At 39.8% G+C, this 16,224-nt stretch overlaps 1 protein-coding gene across 1 annotated transcript; it reads right to left on the bottom strand.

The window, feature by feature from the left end:
• Positions 1-990: 990 nt before the first annotated feature.
• On the bottom strand, positions 991-5,491 carry riok2 (RIO kinase 2 (yeast)). Its single transcript, XM_020649903.3, has 10 exons — positions 5,301-5,491; positions 4,592-4,730; positions 4,386-4,502; positions 3,857-4,032; positions 3,648-3,736; positions 3,338-3,529; positions 3,145-3,237; positions 2,495-2,935; positions 1,706-1,805; positions 991-1,438 (listed from the first exon to the last, which is right to left on the bottom strand). The coding sequence occupies exons 1-10, from the start codon at positions 5,364-5,366 to the stop codon at positions 1,277-1,279; spliced, it is 1,575 nt and encodes a 524-aa protein (XP_020505559.1). The 5' UTR covers positions 5,367-5,491; the 3' UTR covers positions 991-1,276.
• Positions 5,492-16,224: the final 10,733 nt, after the last annotated feature.

The following is a 16,224-nucleotide window of genomic DNA, read 5'->3' as shown; positions in this document are numbered from 1 at the left end:
ATGGTTTCTTTTTTGAAGCGGACCACCTTTGTCAACCTCACTGCCAATTAGCTCAGAGGGCCCCTCACTCTTTCTACACATATAATACACACACACACACACACACACAGAGGTGCAGGACAGGAATGCTGAGCCCCTCCCCTCGGGTTGTGCAGCTGGTTAATCCCTAAACAGAATCTAACAGTTAAAAGACCTGCACAAAGTTGAACCACAAACAGCAGCATACCATACAGAGTAACAACCCAGAATACAACTGGAGGTGTCTTTGATTTTATATAAAATAGTTTAACCAACATGTAGAGTTTGAGATGTGTTGTGGGGGTGGGATACTTTCTACTTGACACACTTATTTGAACCCGTGGAGCCCTGAGTCTGAGCTCCATTCACCCTCTTCAATATGAAAGGCCATTGTTCAAATCTGAATTCACCCGCCTGCTGAAAGCCTCTTACACATAAATGAACCAAATTCTGAGAAAGTGTTTTCTATGCTCCCGAAAAGTCCTGTTCTCTCATTCTTTTTTATGTCATACCTCACTCTGTTTTGAGTAGTTTCATAGTGACACAGTGAAGGGGTAATGTGTGTATTTTCTGCACATTTTGATGCTGAATGTTTGGGTGCGTTGTGGAGCATGTATGTTCCCACATGCTTGTGCCAGTCTCTGCTTTTTGATTGGTTGCTGGGAGGGTGGAGGTAGCCATCCATTCAGAGTTTCATAATGGTGGAAGACTTTAACATACATAAAAGCTCTTCATTAACTCCTTGACATCAGTCACTATGTCCGGTAAACACTGATTGAGAATGAACTTGAAACGGAAATAGGAAAAGTGACTCATTTGTTTCTAATGTTTTAAGCCCTTCTTGGAGAATCATTGAAAGTGCTTACTTGACTTGCATACATGTTTAGTACAGGTGGATGCAATGCCCTTAGACATTAGTTTTGATACTTGTTAGACCCTTCTAATTGAAAAAAAACAACAACAACTCATTAGTAATGTTTGGAAAGTTTAATTACCCATCATAATTCATCATTAAAGTAAGTAGTTGATATTTACATTAAACTGTATGATGAATAAGATAGTTTCGGAAGAAATAGTTAAAAGTTTCCTCATTCTTGTTTATTTTCATGAGAGGACATGCCAGTTGAGCTGTGGCACAGAGAATCTCCTGAGTCTTTTTCCATCGTCCATCATGTGTTTGAGTGTCATCAGAAAAAGGAGTGGAGGAATGAACAGGACCACACAAACAACATGTTGACATGAATTCCATCTGTCCCATTTATCCCCAGAATGAGGCACTCTCCATACTAGACTTGATGTTATTTTGGTTCTCTCTCCTGGATTTGGTCACCAAGTTGGCCTCTCCTTTCTGCAAACGTCGCCTTTGTGATGCCTTCTGCTGTTGAGTGAGCTGCCTCCGCACCTTCTGACGGACCACCTCCTGCAGGACACACAAAAAAACAACCACAGCAGTTCACTACAGTGAAATGTACGCACTGTCTGTCTCTGTGAGGCAGACACAACATTATGTATACTTGTTTTGTCTGCTACAAGTCACCTTTCACATTATTTAATAATTTAAAAACAACAACAAAAAAGCTCTTTAGCACCACCTACTGGACATTTACTAGTTTGTCATATACTGTGACTGGGATTGCTGCAAAACTGCTTTATATGATGGTACTGTAGTAGTTTCCCCTTTACTTACTGGTGGTATGGTAGAGCAGCTCCCTATGCTACCCATTGTGGCCTCGCTGTCTGACCTCCTCCTGGTGTGTTCTGTCATGTGAAGAAGACTGTCAGAGTCTCTGCAGGACAAAAACAAATAAACAATAAAATAAAAGCAGGGTAGGTATTCAAGTCAATGTAGGCAACCAAAAGACACGTTCAGCTAAAAAGTTCAGACTGCACACTTATGCTATTCAATAAAATAATTCTATATGTATGTAATTTATTTTAGATTTTGTCTTTCGCTTTTTTGCCTTAATCGAGGGGACAGCTAAAGAGAGACAGTAAATGTTGGGACTGGGAGGAGAGACTGGGCTACACATGGATCAACCGAGCTAAACCAGCAGGTCTTCTCAATCATCTGGGAAAGTACAGAACTGTATTAGTGACAATGTTTTTGTTGCATGGATTAAGTGTTGGGGCTTGATATGCCAACACAACACAAAAATGCACTGTTGTGGTTCAACTTGCACGGGTTATCAATCATGCACGCGCTAGAAACAAATTATGAGATCTTTTTTTTAATGAAATGACAGGAGCAACTTCTAAATTACCCAGCAATCATATCATCAGAAACAAGATTATTTAAATTTGAACTTATTTGATTTGATTGTGAAGATGCATTTGAAAAAGATCATGAAACTGATCTGTTGCTAAATAGTTGTCAAAAAAATGTGATGGCTCTGAATCACGGCTAGGTTTGGAGTATTCACACTTACTACTATCCTATTAAATATGCTAACTTACATTAACTTTCCGTTGTGATTACCTGAAGGGCTTGAACTCTTGGTTGCAGGTAGAAAGGTCTGCCAGCTCTGGACACTCATCCTCTGCCTCATCCAGCTCTCCCTCTTTGTCCTCCTCTGTCACTTCATCACTTCTGGCAGTGAGCTTTGTCTCAGTCGCTTTTTGCTCTTCCACTTCTCCAGCCTCTATTTTATCATCCTGTTTGTCTTCTTGTATGTCACAGACTTTGAGCCCTTCCAGTTCCAACATTGCATGTTTATATTCATCCAAGACCACACTCTCTCCTTCTTTTTCTGCTTCCTCATCTGTTGCCTCTTTGTCATCACTCTCTGTTTCATCATCATCCTCCTCCTCCTCCTCATCCTCTTCCTCAGGTCCAGCTGGGTGAAGCAATGCACTGTCTCTTTCCATATCTTTGGTGAAGCCACTCGCTGAAACTTCTATATCAAGAGAACAAGACCGCCTTTAGGAAAAAAAAACAGTGACAGTAAAAGATCAGGTTAGTGTTTCTCTGCAAATCAGATTTGGAATAAATATAGATATGCACAATAAGCAACAAAAAATAAGGATTTTCTTTTTGTCTTTGTATAAAATGTTTGCTCTTGAAAACTCATCACCATAAGTATCCCATGTATTTTGGTGTTTTATTACAAGAGTAAATAAAAGAGTTACCTGATGTCTTTGAAGGTTGGGTAGAGCTCACTCTCGTAGTTATACCGCCTTGCAAAGAAATCTCTGATACATTTGACATCTCTGTCAAAATACCTGTAAACAAAATGAGAAAAGGTTAGCTTCAAATAATTCCATTTGGTGGATTTATGAATTTGATTTGTTGTGAATGTATGATTGTAACAGAGAAACCAACCATTCAGCATTGGCATGTGAGGTGGACACCATCTGAGGGAAGTCAATCATAGTGATGTGGTCCTGGTCGTCCAACATGAGGTTGAACTCGTTAAAGTCTCCGTGAATCAAACCGTGATTGGCCAGTTTGACTATGAGCTCCATGAACTCGTTGTACAGGGCCGGTGGATCTTGCAGCTCATGCACCTGACACCTGAAGGATTGAGACAATACAAAGAAACTATTAAACGGAGCAGAGTAGGAAGAGTATAGTATTACTAAAACTAGATAAATGTATAAAGTCAGAGAAGGACGTCTTGTTGTTTACATACAGTGGATATCCATTGATGAGCTCCATCACCAAAGCATGTCTGTTATAGTCCACTGGTTTGGGAACTGGAAAGCCCCGATCATACAAGGCCTGAAATTAAAGAGATGTATCAAATAATGCATCACACAAAAACACATTTTTTGAATGGCTGGTGACATTTTCTACCTATTTTCTGAAAGTTATACATGTGTTTCTTTTCTGATTCGCTACCTTCATGTAGGCATACTCTCTCATGGCAGAAAGGCGTGAGAGGTAGAGCCAGGACATATTCTTCCTGTGTTTGTGGTAATCTCTCTTGTTTTTCAAGTTCCTGAAGGAGGTGCGACCCAATCGGTGAAGCTTCAAAGCGTACTGCTCTCCGTTTGGACTTGCCACAATATATATATCTAAGGAGGTGGACACAGAAAAATATTACAATAAATATTGTCTTATAAAGCCGACCTAAACTTCAAAAGCCTGAACAGAGAACAAACGCAATTCACATCAAGATCAAGGGAATTCATTACACACTTCAGTGCTGCTAATACCAGCTGTGACTTTAGAAACATGACAGTTATAAAGACTTCTGAGTGTTTCTTGATTATGAACAACCTCAATAAATATATATATATTTTATATAATAAATCCACATTGAAATACCAGGAAATATCAATAAAAATATTCATGTATTATGCCATTATTTTAAGAGAACTTACACAGGACATACAGATTGCATTCCTGTTGTGCTTTCTTTTCTTACCTGACTCTTTACCCACACCCATCTGGTTGCCAACTGAGAAGACCACTTCTCTTGAGCACAAAGTCTTCAGAGCCAGGTAGTCATATCCTCCATAGTTCAATCTGTAGCCCTGCACACCTAAAATTAACATTTACATTTCACATTAGAAACACTTCTTAGATGCATCTTTTCTGACAGGACTAATGATGTTGGGAGTGTTTTATTACTTTTCGTGCATTCGTAGGCCACCAGTTTGTGTTTGACAAGCTCTCTGAGGATCTTGTTGCAGCCACCATGTTTGAGGCTGGCGATGGAAGACAGGAGACTCACTGGAACAATTTCATGGTTCTTCATTCCCATCTCAACCTACAAGAAGAGGAAGCTGGTTCATTACAAGGCTTAATTTCAAGTCTGTATTCATGTTACAGTTTGATATATATGTAAATCCATCTTACAGAGACACTACTTATAATCTAACATGTATGTTGAAACTGTTTTGGGTTGCTGTTATCATTCCTATGCTTTCTAAGGGAGGCTACTTTTCACAATATCAAGGGAGGAGTAAATGATTAGGCACAGAATATGAAGTCCACTTTCTGTCCAATAATCAAGAACAGAAATTTCGCACAAAGTTAATCTTTAAGCGGAACAGTCTTTACATTTCACTGCATGAGCATGTGACAAATAAAAACCTTTGAATCTATGTAACTACACAACATGTGTGTCTGCTTGATAACCGTATTATCTATTAATAATGTAATGCATTTAACCTTTTCTTAGCTCTGTAATCCCAAGAAAAAAGCGAAACGAACAGTGCTATAGCACGCATTCATCTTGTAACGTTTTAAATGTTCATGACCAAGTTGGTGGATGTATTTATGGCTAAAGCTACCAAGTTAGCCTAACACATGATATCACACAAGTTATCTAACTTACCGCTGTGAGGACCCGGAAGTCATCTCGACTTAAATATCTCAGCACCACGACATTTAATTTACCCATATTACCACCTTAACACGAACAGCTACTGCTATAATATTGTTATAATAACTGTTTCTTCGGCAGCTCGGGTATCCACATTTTTTGGTAAACACGCGTGCAAGGCGGAAGTTCAGGAAACGGATTGTACGTCACATCACGGTTACGTCAGACGTCACTTTGACGCTGCAATGCGTGGAGTCTACAGCTTCAAACAAGATGCTGCACATTTGGAAAGTTTCTGGGTAGGTTATTAAATAAAATTACTAGTTATTATTTCATGACTTTAACATTTTAATTGACGGTATATTATTATTATTATTATTATATAATTATTATTATTATTATTGTTATTATATTATCATTATTATTATCATCATCATTATTGTTTTATGGTTCACCAGTGCTTTTTTTCCCCTGATAATTTATTTTTGTGCTGTTTCTCAAGTCATTTACACATCTTCTAAAATCTTTCTGTAAATATTAAAACATGAAAAAAAGGCAAACATGCTGTGAAAGCTGTGTGTAGGCCTACATTATCTATTTATTTGTGCACTGCATCATGGGATGATAGTGTAGCATAGACTGTAAATATTACAGTATTACAGTAGTGTAGTTATTAGCCGTAACGTACGTACAAAGTCGGAATATTATAATTTGGAAACAGATTTTTGTTTTATTTACTAATATTTTAGTTGTAGTAGTGTCAAAACTACATATTTAAACTGCCTACTATCATTATAATGCAATATGGAATTTAGACACTAGTAGGCCTATTAGCCTCCATAACCATGTTGATGTGAACAAACTGTATAGCCTACTTGAATGACATCTTACTCACAGGTTGCTATGGTGGCATTGACAAAGCAATGTAGGCTACACCTAGATGTTTGCAAAAATATTTCAGGAAAGTGTTAAAATGTAATCTGGCTTCAGTACACTGAATAGCTAAAAATGACCATTGGTGATATACAGCTGAAAGATAACAAGTGACATTATGACCGGTGCTATAAATGAATGCTGTATTACATTTAGCTAATTAGTAATCTAGCTGAAGAGGCAGTGCCATATTGGTTGAGCGTATCTGTTGCCATACCTACTCTACTGGACTCTGTGAATTACATGAGCAAATAGATTTTAAGCAGAGGTTGTGTGGTGGGTGTGCATGTGTGTGTGTTTACTCAGGACTGCCCTTTAACAGACACCACTCTGTTCTGCTCCCAACACACACACACACACACACACACACACACACACACACACACACACACACACACACACACACACACACACACAATCTGTGTCGACTACATGGAATTCTTCCTCTGGTTTATTTAACACTCTGTGGTTCAGAAAGTGCCCAAATCCAAGGAGCGCAAGGCATGATGTGTGTGGTTTGTGTGTGCGTGCTTGCTTGTTGGTGTGTATACATGTGCTTGCTGGCAGCACATACTTTATGGCATCATTGAGTAGACTACTGCAGCATCTGCTGCCTTAACGACTCTTCTTGTGCTACACTTTCTGTGCATTCTTTTTATGCTAACTGTCATTTTATCCATAAAGCCAGTGTAACATTACACTTATGGTTACACTATGCATCTCTTGTTGTGCCAACCTGCCAATATTCAAACCTGACTGCTTTACGCATGACAAAAATACATCTTGTGTTTCCCGTTTCATTTAGAAGAGGAAATTCTTATCCAAGGTCTTGTACACCATATGTTGGAAAATACATAGAAGACATGAGTGGTTTTTTTTGTGATCTAGAAACCTCTATTTATATCAGACATAAGGCATTCGCAATCACTAAAGAAAATGCTAAAAATATAGCATTTCTAAATGTGTCAGCTAGATGGCACTGTGACACAGATGTATGGGCATGGCTGTTAAACTGCTGTCTTTTGTCTCATGTGGACCTTTGTTGTCTCTTGTTTGAGTCAAGTATTGGATCTGAATAATTTTCCTACAAGTACACCTGTGCCTTTCTTTTGAACCTAAGTGTATTTGTCATATCGAGCCGACATTTTGAACTGGGTCAGGATGAGTCTGAGACATCAGTAACCTTACAGTGTTCAATCAATGGATTTTTAAGCCAAATTCTCCTCTTGACTCTGTTGTATCCTACAATGTCAAAAATACACAATTAAGTAATAACAATAAATTCAGCAGACACATGCTAAACCATCATACTGTTAAAAGTATTGAAATATGTAAAAAGAGTTGACAATGAGGTGATAGTTTGCCTGACACTGTTTGTTCTATTTTTCTAACTCGTGAGCTATGAGACACTCCTGAATTTCCCCCAGGAGATGAATAAAGTATTTATCTATTTATCTTTATTATTTTGCAGATACTATTTCATTTATTTTGATTCTTAATGAACTGCGTGTGTTTTAATCATAAACACCTTTCAGTGTTCTCTTTATCTTGATTTTCTTGTCTATTCAGATCATACTGAAGGCACATGAAAGCACATGATAACACTCTTATTAGATACTCTAACACTAACTTGATTTCGATACGTTTTTCATGACGTTTATGCAATTCCGTTTCTTAAGGGAATTTATTTTGGATATTCTGGTGCTTACATGATGTTTTCATGATTCTGAGTCTAGGAACAAATCTTAAGAGATAAGACTGATTAGTCTGATATGGTGAGTGTGTTTTTTTTAATGATAAAACTTGTGGTTTGCTTCACTAACTCTCACCAGCTGCAGGTTCCGAGTCCTGAGGCAGAGTTTGTTGTTTAACAGTCTGACAGGCAGGCACAGTCGCCTGTTTCTCTAAGCCTGGACACTTACACAAAATCACAGAGAGTAACTGATGCTGTGTCCACGGAGCTCACCCTAGGGTAAAGAGACAGAGTGTGGACCTGCCAGTGTGTGGAATTATCTGGAACATGGCGGAACGGCCATTCCTGCATGCAAGTACACACTACGCACGCACGCACACACACACACACACACACACAGACACACACACACACACACACACACACACACACACACACACACACACACACACACACTTCTTAACTCACAGTGAGATAGTGTCTTCTTTCCAGATGTAGTTTAGGGGAGTTTTTGCCATGCTTTAACACAAAGCAGCTCTCTTTTCAGTCTTCATGCCGTTCCATCTCTTTCTCCCTCGTCTCTTTTTATTTCCACTCAATCTCTAAAATGTTTAGGGCACTAGAATCTTATGTTTGTTTTTTAATTTAAAAAAAAAAGTGACCAGAATGAAACAGCAACCCTTTCACATTGTGTGTTTTTGCGAGCACTCATGTGCCCCCTGGTCTTCAGATGTATTGTTTTAAAAGTGATGACCCCATCTACTCTCTGTGTAAGGAGTTCTGAATATCCACAGTGGACCTACAGTAAATCAGGACCCTTTGATTAGAAATTAATGAGCCCCTCGTTAGTATGAGATCAAAGTGAGAGCTGGATAGGTCGATGTGATGAAAGGACCTCTGCAGTACTGAAGAGAAGTGAAATGATTTGATGTACATATAGTGTATCAAAGAGCCCTGCCACCTTTTTATTCACATGAAGAGAGAAAATGCATAATATGTTTTAATAATAAAAAGTCTTCACCTATCTTAACCAAATCAAATGTACTCTCAACATTTTTGTAGTTACTTGTAGCTAATTACATAACATTTAGACTTGTAAACTCACCTCACCCAATACCAGTGAATGAAGAGTTAATAGTCATTCTATTATTGTTTTCTACTGTTGACATATATTCTGAGGGCCAAAATATTTGAAGTGGTTATTTGTGTCAGTGTTGTCTTTTGGTGTTTGATTTTGTGTTGCCTAAAATTTAGCATAGGGTCATGGGGGACTCTCCCCCATCAGCCCATATAGGACACCATGCTTCACAAACAGACAATTTTGAGGTTATTACACATAAACACCTCAGCGCACACACACTCTCAGTGTCAGCCCGTTAAATTGCTTTCTTGTTTTTTCCAGAGTTAAGCTTTAGGGAGGGGGATGCTAAATTGAGACAGGAATTGGAGAAGCTTAGGTAAGTCTCCAGCAACAAGCGTGGGCTTTGTTCCTTGGGTATCATTGCTGTGCCTTTAGCCAGCTGCTGTGTGTTTGGAAACATCAAATTTGATTAGATTAGAGCGGAGGAGAGGAGATCTACTTACTCTGTGTGTTCTGCTGCAAGTCTCCGAAACAATAATCTGCTCTCAGGTGCCGGCACAAGCACGGAGTGAATGAGTGGCTTCAGGAGAAACATGAGGAAGGAAGGTATAACCTGTTCCAAGCTCAGCTGATAAGGCTTACACGCGCACGCACACACACGCGCACGCACACACATATACACACTATTTGATGAGTTATTATTTTTTTCTGAAGTTTAAGCTCATATGTATATTGCTGTGTGAAAGCACTTAACTCTCTTACAGCTTTTACATCCTTTTACAGGTGATGTTTTTGTTTGCTTTTAAAATTAGATTAATTAATTTGATTACTTTAGATTAGATGGATATAAAGAGTTTTCATTAATCACAAATTAACACACTTGTTTACAAACTGGATGTTTGCGTCTAGCTCGGTATAAATATTAAGTATACCATTGGTGTAGTAGATGTGTTTGCGAGTACAGTTTATGTAAACAGCAAGTGATATTTCATTAAACTCTTCATATCTGACTAGACTGGTAAAATTGTGCTCCTCTGTCAGGCGAGTTTTAGTTGGTTTGTCTTGGTTGCTGTATTTTTTTAAAGTGCTTTCGTATGGATTAAGTTAGAAATATGGTTTAGGCGTAGTATAAGAATATTTGGGTTTTGAAGAAATTTACTTGGCTTGTAGGCTGGCCCACATAACTAATTTAAAAATCAAATTTTGTTGGGCTTTGGTGCTTTTTTTGGAGAGACAGTACAGTGGATAGAGCCAGAAATCCATTCTAAGCCGGGCCACCCGCTGCGAGGACCAATGCCTCTGTACATGGGACGTGCCATTCCCCCTTAAAAATAGCCTGTATTTTAAGATGAACTGTTTCTTTCTTTGAACCTTCTCCATATTTGTAGAACGAGTGTCATAAGAAATATATTTCTAAATATGTGAAACAATATCTCTAAGCTCCTGTTTAAGAAACTGATGCTATTGATACAATGTCCTCACAAAAATATCAAGACAGAGCTGTGTTCGGGTATGTGCTTGTGTGCACACATGTATGTGTGTAAGCATGAGTGATGTAACATAGGCTGTGGCCACATAATAACATGCCACATTGATAGAGAATGCTGCTAACTAACAGCAGCTCTCAGATGATCCTCTCCATCACACACACACACACACACACACACCCAGTGACATACACACTTAGTGACACACACACACACACACACACAGCCCTTGCTTGTCAGACCTTTGTAATGGGATCACTGAGGGACTGTTCCTGCATCAGTCACAGTGCAGGTGCAAATGTGAACTCTCACACAAAGATACAACCACCCACATGCTCTCTCTCTCTCTCTCTCTCTCTCTCTCTCTCTCTCTCTCTCTCTCTCTCTCTCTCTCTCTCTCTCTCTCTCTCAGACACACAGGCACACATACACGCATTGTCTAGAGAGGATGAACATGGCCATGTGTCAGTGAAACAGGAAAGCTGCACTTTATCTCAGAGGTTGCCGTTGTTAAGGCCATCAGATAGCAGCCACATCTTGTTTGTGTGTGTGTGTGTTTGAATTTGATGTGAGCACATTTGAGTGTATGTGTGTGTCTACTTTAATAGCATTAAGTCCTGCAAGCGTGAAATGAGACAGTCTCCCACTATCTGTCTTTAAGAGCAGGGCTGAGAGAGCAGAGTGGCTGAAATAAACTGATGGATCATGCAGGCTTCACTTAGATGAGCCTGTGCGCTGATAGAAACTGTGCTGGTCTCAGAGAGACATGCACAGTGAACCACAAACATGTACCTGATAGATTCAGTCTTTAATTGGACCAGTTTGATGCATTACGATGCAAGGAAACACTTTGTATTACATGATGAAACTTGTTCCAAAGAAAGGTTCACTCCAGCTCTTTCCAAAAATCTTGCTTTGCTTGTTTGTTCATTTGTTCTTTAAAAATAAAAAAAACAGAACTGTGCTTTGCTTCTGTGCACTGCCTGTCAGCACCTGTGTGTCCGATCTGACTTATAGCAGTTCATTTGCATTTACTGGCTCCTCTCTAGATCCTTGCTTGTTTTGTACTTATTCTCTGATGTACTTCGCATTGGACTGCTAAATGAACTAGAATTCAATGGTGAGGTTTTTGGGAAATTTACACTGATGTTTCTGAAGTATTTTCCTTTTTCAGTGTAGATCAATATGTATTAGACTTGTGATTGCTGAAGAAATGCTTGTTAGATTCTCATAAATTCAAACAAATGCTGGGAAATAGTCTGGATTTCCTTACACTAGTCTTCGCCTGCAATCAATAAGATTACCTAAAAAACTCTGAACATGTTGTCTAATCCCCACCTGCGGGTCAGAAGGCATTGTAGTCTTACTGTGAGAAATTCCAGAGATAGCAGATATCAGACCAATATCAATCTCAAAAACATATGTTTTTTTATCTGTCTTGTAGTTTTGAATCTCACAAGTTGTATCCAAATCTCCTCTTCAGTTCTGCAGTTGCCTCAGGAAAAGTGAAATAACACACTCGCTTTGCACACAAGAAAGACGACTGCATCACAGTAATCATAGCGCAAGGGATGCTGGGTAATTTGGTTAAAGATGTCAGGAACGTAAATCACCTCCAATCAGTCTTGCGCTCTCATTGGTCAATCCCTCCACCTCTAGTAGAACTTTATTGGTCACTTGTCCATCTGGCTGTCTCTGCAGGTCTCATGTTGTTCGGCTGTTTATCACCAGAGCACATTGAATATGAGACATACAGAACGCTCCAAACTGAACATCCAAACAGAGAGGGATCTTTTTTAAATGGAAGAGTTGTATCTCATAAATCAACTTTTTGAAATATTCTCTTATTCACTGTCTTGCCAAAACTTGGATTAGAAGATTAGAACCCTCTACATAGCATAGACTTATAGAAAACACATCAGAGTCCAACTAGCATTCTCTCTAGCATTTACAAATAAACATGTTATTTATAGGTTGTTATACAGCAGTTATTTTTTGATGTATACCATCAGGTTGTTTTTATAACTCATCCATTTTGATTAATGAAGAATATGAGTTGTGCAAAGTAAGTTGTGTGGCTGATTTGACTGATGGGTGTGCTCGATGTAACAGCTCCAGCTCTTAGAGTTAGGGTGAGCGAGCATTTCCAGCATGGTGACCGCCACTGACGGCCTTCCAATGCCCCCTGGAGTTACCAATGGGTGGCGTCACTCAGGTTTCGTAGATTAATATTTACAGTCTATTTTTCCAACCTTTGTGCTAAGCTATGCTAACCAACTTCTGGCTGTAGCTTCATGTTTTACATACATAAAGACACTAGAGTATTATTTAGCCTCTCATCCATGCCTTGTCAAGATATTCAAATATTGTATTTTTTAAATTGCGGAGCATTTATTACTTAAATTAATCCCATCTTTTGAAAATGTGGCTTACTCAATGTCAGCTTGCAGTATTAACAGCACAACATCATACAGAGGAAGAGTCCGTGTTATGTTTTGCTGTTATATGTAGGTAGGTATTTTACATTCAGTGCATGTTCGCTGTGGTGCACTTGACAAGACATTTAGATATTTATTAAATTCAAATTACTTTCTACTCTATCAGTTTGAATAACAGCATGGAGATTACAAAGCAGCTCATCTTTCTTTGCAAAGATTAAATCAAATATTGTATTTAATTGTATATTCTGCCATATGTGTCATTTTATGAAACAGGTGGTGGAAAAGTTTCAGCCCCTGACTCTTACTGAAGCATTTATGTCAGTCTCTGCTCTGTTGTGGTAGAGGCTGATACACACTCACACATACACACACTTTCCCATATTTCAGATGTTCAGGGCTTTGATTTCCTCCAGCCTGCCCCACAGGGTAGACAGCTAGGGATCTTCAAACAATGCCTGGATCACACTCTGACACCCTCACTGCATATCTAGTGCTAATGATGACTTTTTATGCACAATATACACACACACATGCACACACAGACCTGAGCTCAGACTTAATGATTTTGTGAAAGCTGCACATCTCAGAGAGCTACTCCTTTTGCACTCTCTCGCCTTAGGCAAGGACCTTCATCATGCCACAGACCACTGATTTGGACAATTCACAGCATTAATAAATGAAATAATTGCATGGAGCTAGTAAAATGTAGACACATGACACGCACACACACATAGAAAATGCACAACATTCCTGAGTCTGCTGAGAATGATTGGAACGTCAAACTGTGGCAAGTGTTTGCCTTCGTGGACTAGGGCAGTGGTGGTGATGGACAGTGGAAGGGGCATACAAATGAACAGCCACCCACGGGGAAAATCATCCCACCTTGGATGTTTTCTGCACAGGGACCACTCTGTGTGAGACTGTGGTTCTCAGTTAATATTTATGGTATGTGTGTATGTGGTGGTGTACACTCCCTGGAGGGGACGCTATGTGGAGTGGCAGAAAAGCAACGAAGGAAGAGATGCTCTGTGTGTGTGTGTGTGTGTGTGTGTGTGTGTGTGTGTGTGTGTGTGTGTGTGTGTGTGTGTGTGTGTGTGTGTGTGTCCATCACACTCAGTGGAGGTCTATGTGCAGGGCCTTAGAATGTGAGGTAATCAATCACATCATTCTACTTTAGATTAGAGCCACATCGATCTGGTCTCAGCTCTGACAAACAGCCTGACCCAAAATACATCCACCTGGACAGGGCACACGCACGCACGCGCACACACACAGACACACACACACACACACACACACACACACACACACACACACACACACACACACACACAGTGTGTTCAGTTCAACAAAGCAAAGAATAGATTGGTATGAAATGAAATAAGAGCAGATTGTTTTTTTCAGGGCAATGTTGGACAGTCTATCCAAGAAGGTCAGAAAAGAGAAAATAGTCATTGAAACCATCTTTCATGTCAAAGTGTGTGTGTGTGTGTGTGTGTGTGTATGTAACAATTTATTGTTTTTGTTTTTGCTGCAAAAACAATGCTTTAAAAAAAAAAAGACAGACATCTGATTGTGTTAAGTTTTGTTTACAAAATGTTGGTTCTACTTGCGTCTAAGAAAGTGTTCTTAAAGGGTTAATAGAATAACTCTTTCTTTGAAGGCTGAAGTAAAAATAAATACTTGGTGACAAAGCCTCTTTATACTTCAAATGTATTTTTTGATTCTTCAATATTGTACATGTATAATCATTCATCAGATGCATTATTTTCCATTACCAAACTTTGGACATGCTGCTGGGTTTTTTGCTGCCTGTTTGTTGTTGTTTTCTCTGGTAACTCTTCTGAGTTTGTTTTCCAAAAATGGGTAAATTATTCCACATGTATCACTGTTGGTGGCTTGCAGTAAGAAGGCCAGTGTGAATGTGTTTCATGTTTTTATTCTATTCAGGTGATCACAGTCCCAGGCCTCGGTATTCCCTGGGAAACAAACCAAACAACACTCGTACACAGTAGAGTGAGCCTATATTACCAGAGTCTGTCTACTGTTTTTTTATTCCTGTTTTCTTAACAAGAGTTTAAATATGAGGATGCCTTTCATCTTTCCTCAAAGTACAATGGGAGTCTTTCTTACTGTCATTTAGATTTTTAATAAATAATACAGCCCCCTTAAAGCAGACTTTATGCTCATTTTGACCTGGATACATGTCTCCATGTCTCCATGTCTCCCTCTCTCTCTGTTTCTATCGCTCTCTCTGTCTCACTCTCTCCATGTCTCCCTGTCTCCCTGTCTGTCTCACTCTCTTCCAGTCTCTCTCTCTGTCTCCCTGTCTCCATGTCTCTCTCTCTGTCTCCCTCTCTCCATGTCTCTCTCTCTGTTTCCCTCCCTGTCTCCCTGTCTCTCTCTCTCTCTGTCTCCCTGTCTCTCTCTCTCTCTCCCTCTCTCTCTCTCTCTCTCTCTCTCTCTCTCTGTCTCCCTCTCTCTCTGTCTCCCTGTCTCTCTGTCTGTCTCCCTGTCTCTCTCCCTCTCTCTCTGTCTACCTCTACCTCTGTCTCCCTGTCTCCCTGTCTCTCTCCCTCTCTCCCTGTCTCCCTCTCTCTCTGTCTACCTCTCTCTCTGTCTCCCTGTCTCCCTGTCTCTCTCCCTCTCTCCCTGTCTCCCTCTCTCTCTGTCTACCTCTCTCTCTGTCTCCCTGTCTCCCTGTCTCTCTGTCTGTCCTTGTAGCTGCACAGACCTGTTCCCTCTGAGACTCACAGGAGTGAACTCACCTCATGCAGTCACACATCTGAGCATAGATAAGGCTTCTCTGGATTTATCACAGCTTTTTTCACTTGCCAAATGTCTGACCCCCCCCCCCCCCCCGCCTTTGGACGTGGCATCGTGGCTCCATATCGTTGTTTTATCTCTCTCCCGTTTCTCTCCATCCCATCCGTCACTCTGTCTGCGATGCACCATGGGAGAAGGAGGATAGTCCTTCATGTTGTGCCCAGGTTTGCTTCTCTGAAGTAACTGCATGTGTTTGTGTCTGTGTGCTTGCATGGGGCCATGAAAGAGAGAGAGAGGGAGCTTCTGAAAAAACACCATTACAGAGCAGGTGTCCTTCCATCTGTGCAGATCACAGTTTTAACTTTTCCCTTTCTCCATTTCTCTTTCTTAGTCTGTCACACACATCCTGTCCTCATAAGACAAACAGGTACACAAATACATTTAAAACAGGGCAGCATATAAAAATGCAAAATTGAGAAAATTACAAAAGAGGGTAGAGAGAGGGGGGATGTTAAAGAAGCAGAGAAAGAGGAAA

Source organism: Labrus bergylta, chromosome 2 (genome assembly GCF_963930695.1).
Source record: "Labrus bergylta chromosome 2, fLabBer1.1, whole genome shotgun sequence".
Taxonomy (NCBI): Eukaryota; Metazoa; Chordata; class Actinopteri; order Labriformes; family Labridae; genus Labrus; species Labrus bergylta.
The sequence above is the reverse complement of the archived record's forward strand: the minus strand, read 5'-3'. Positions and strand labels throughout refer to the sequence as shown.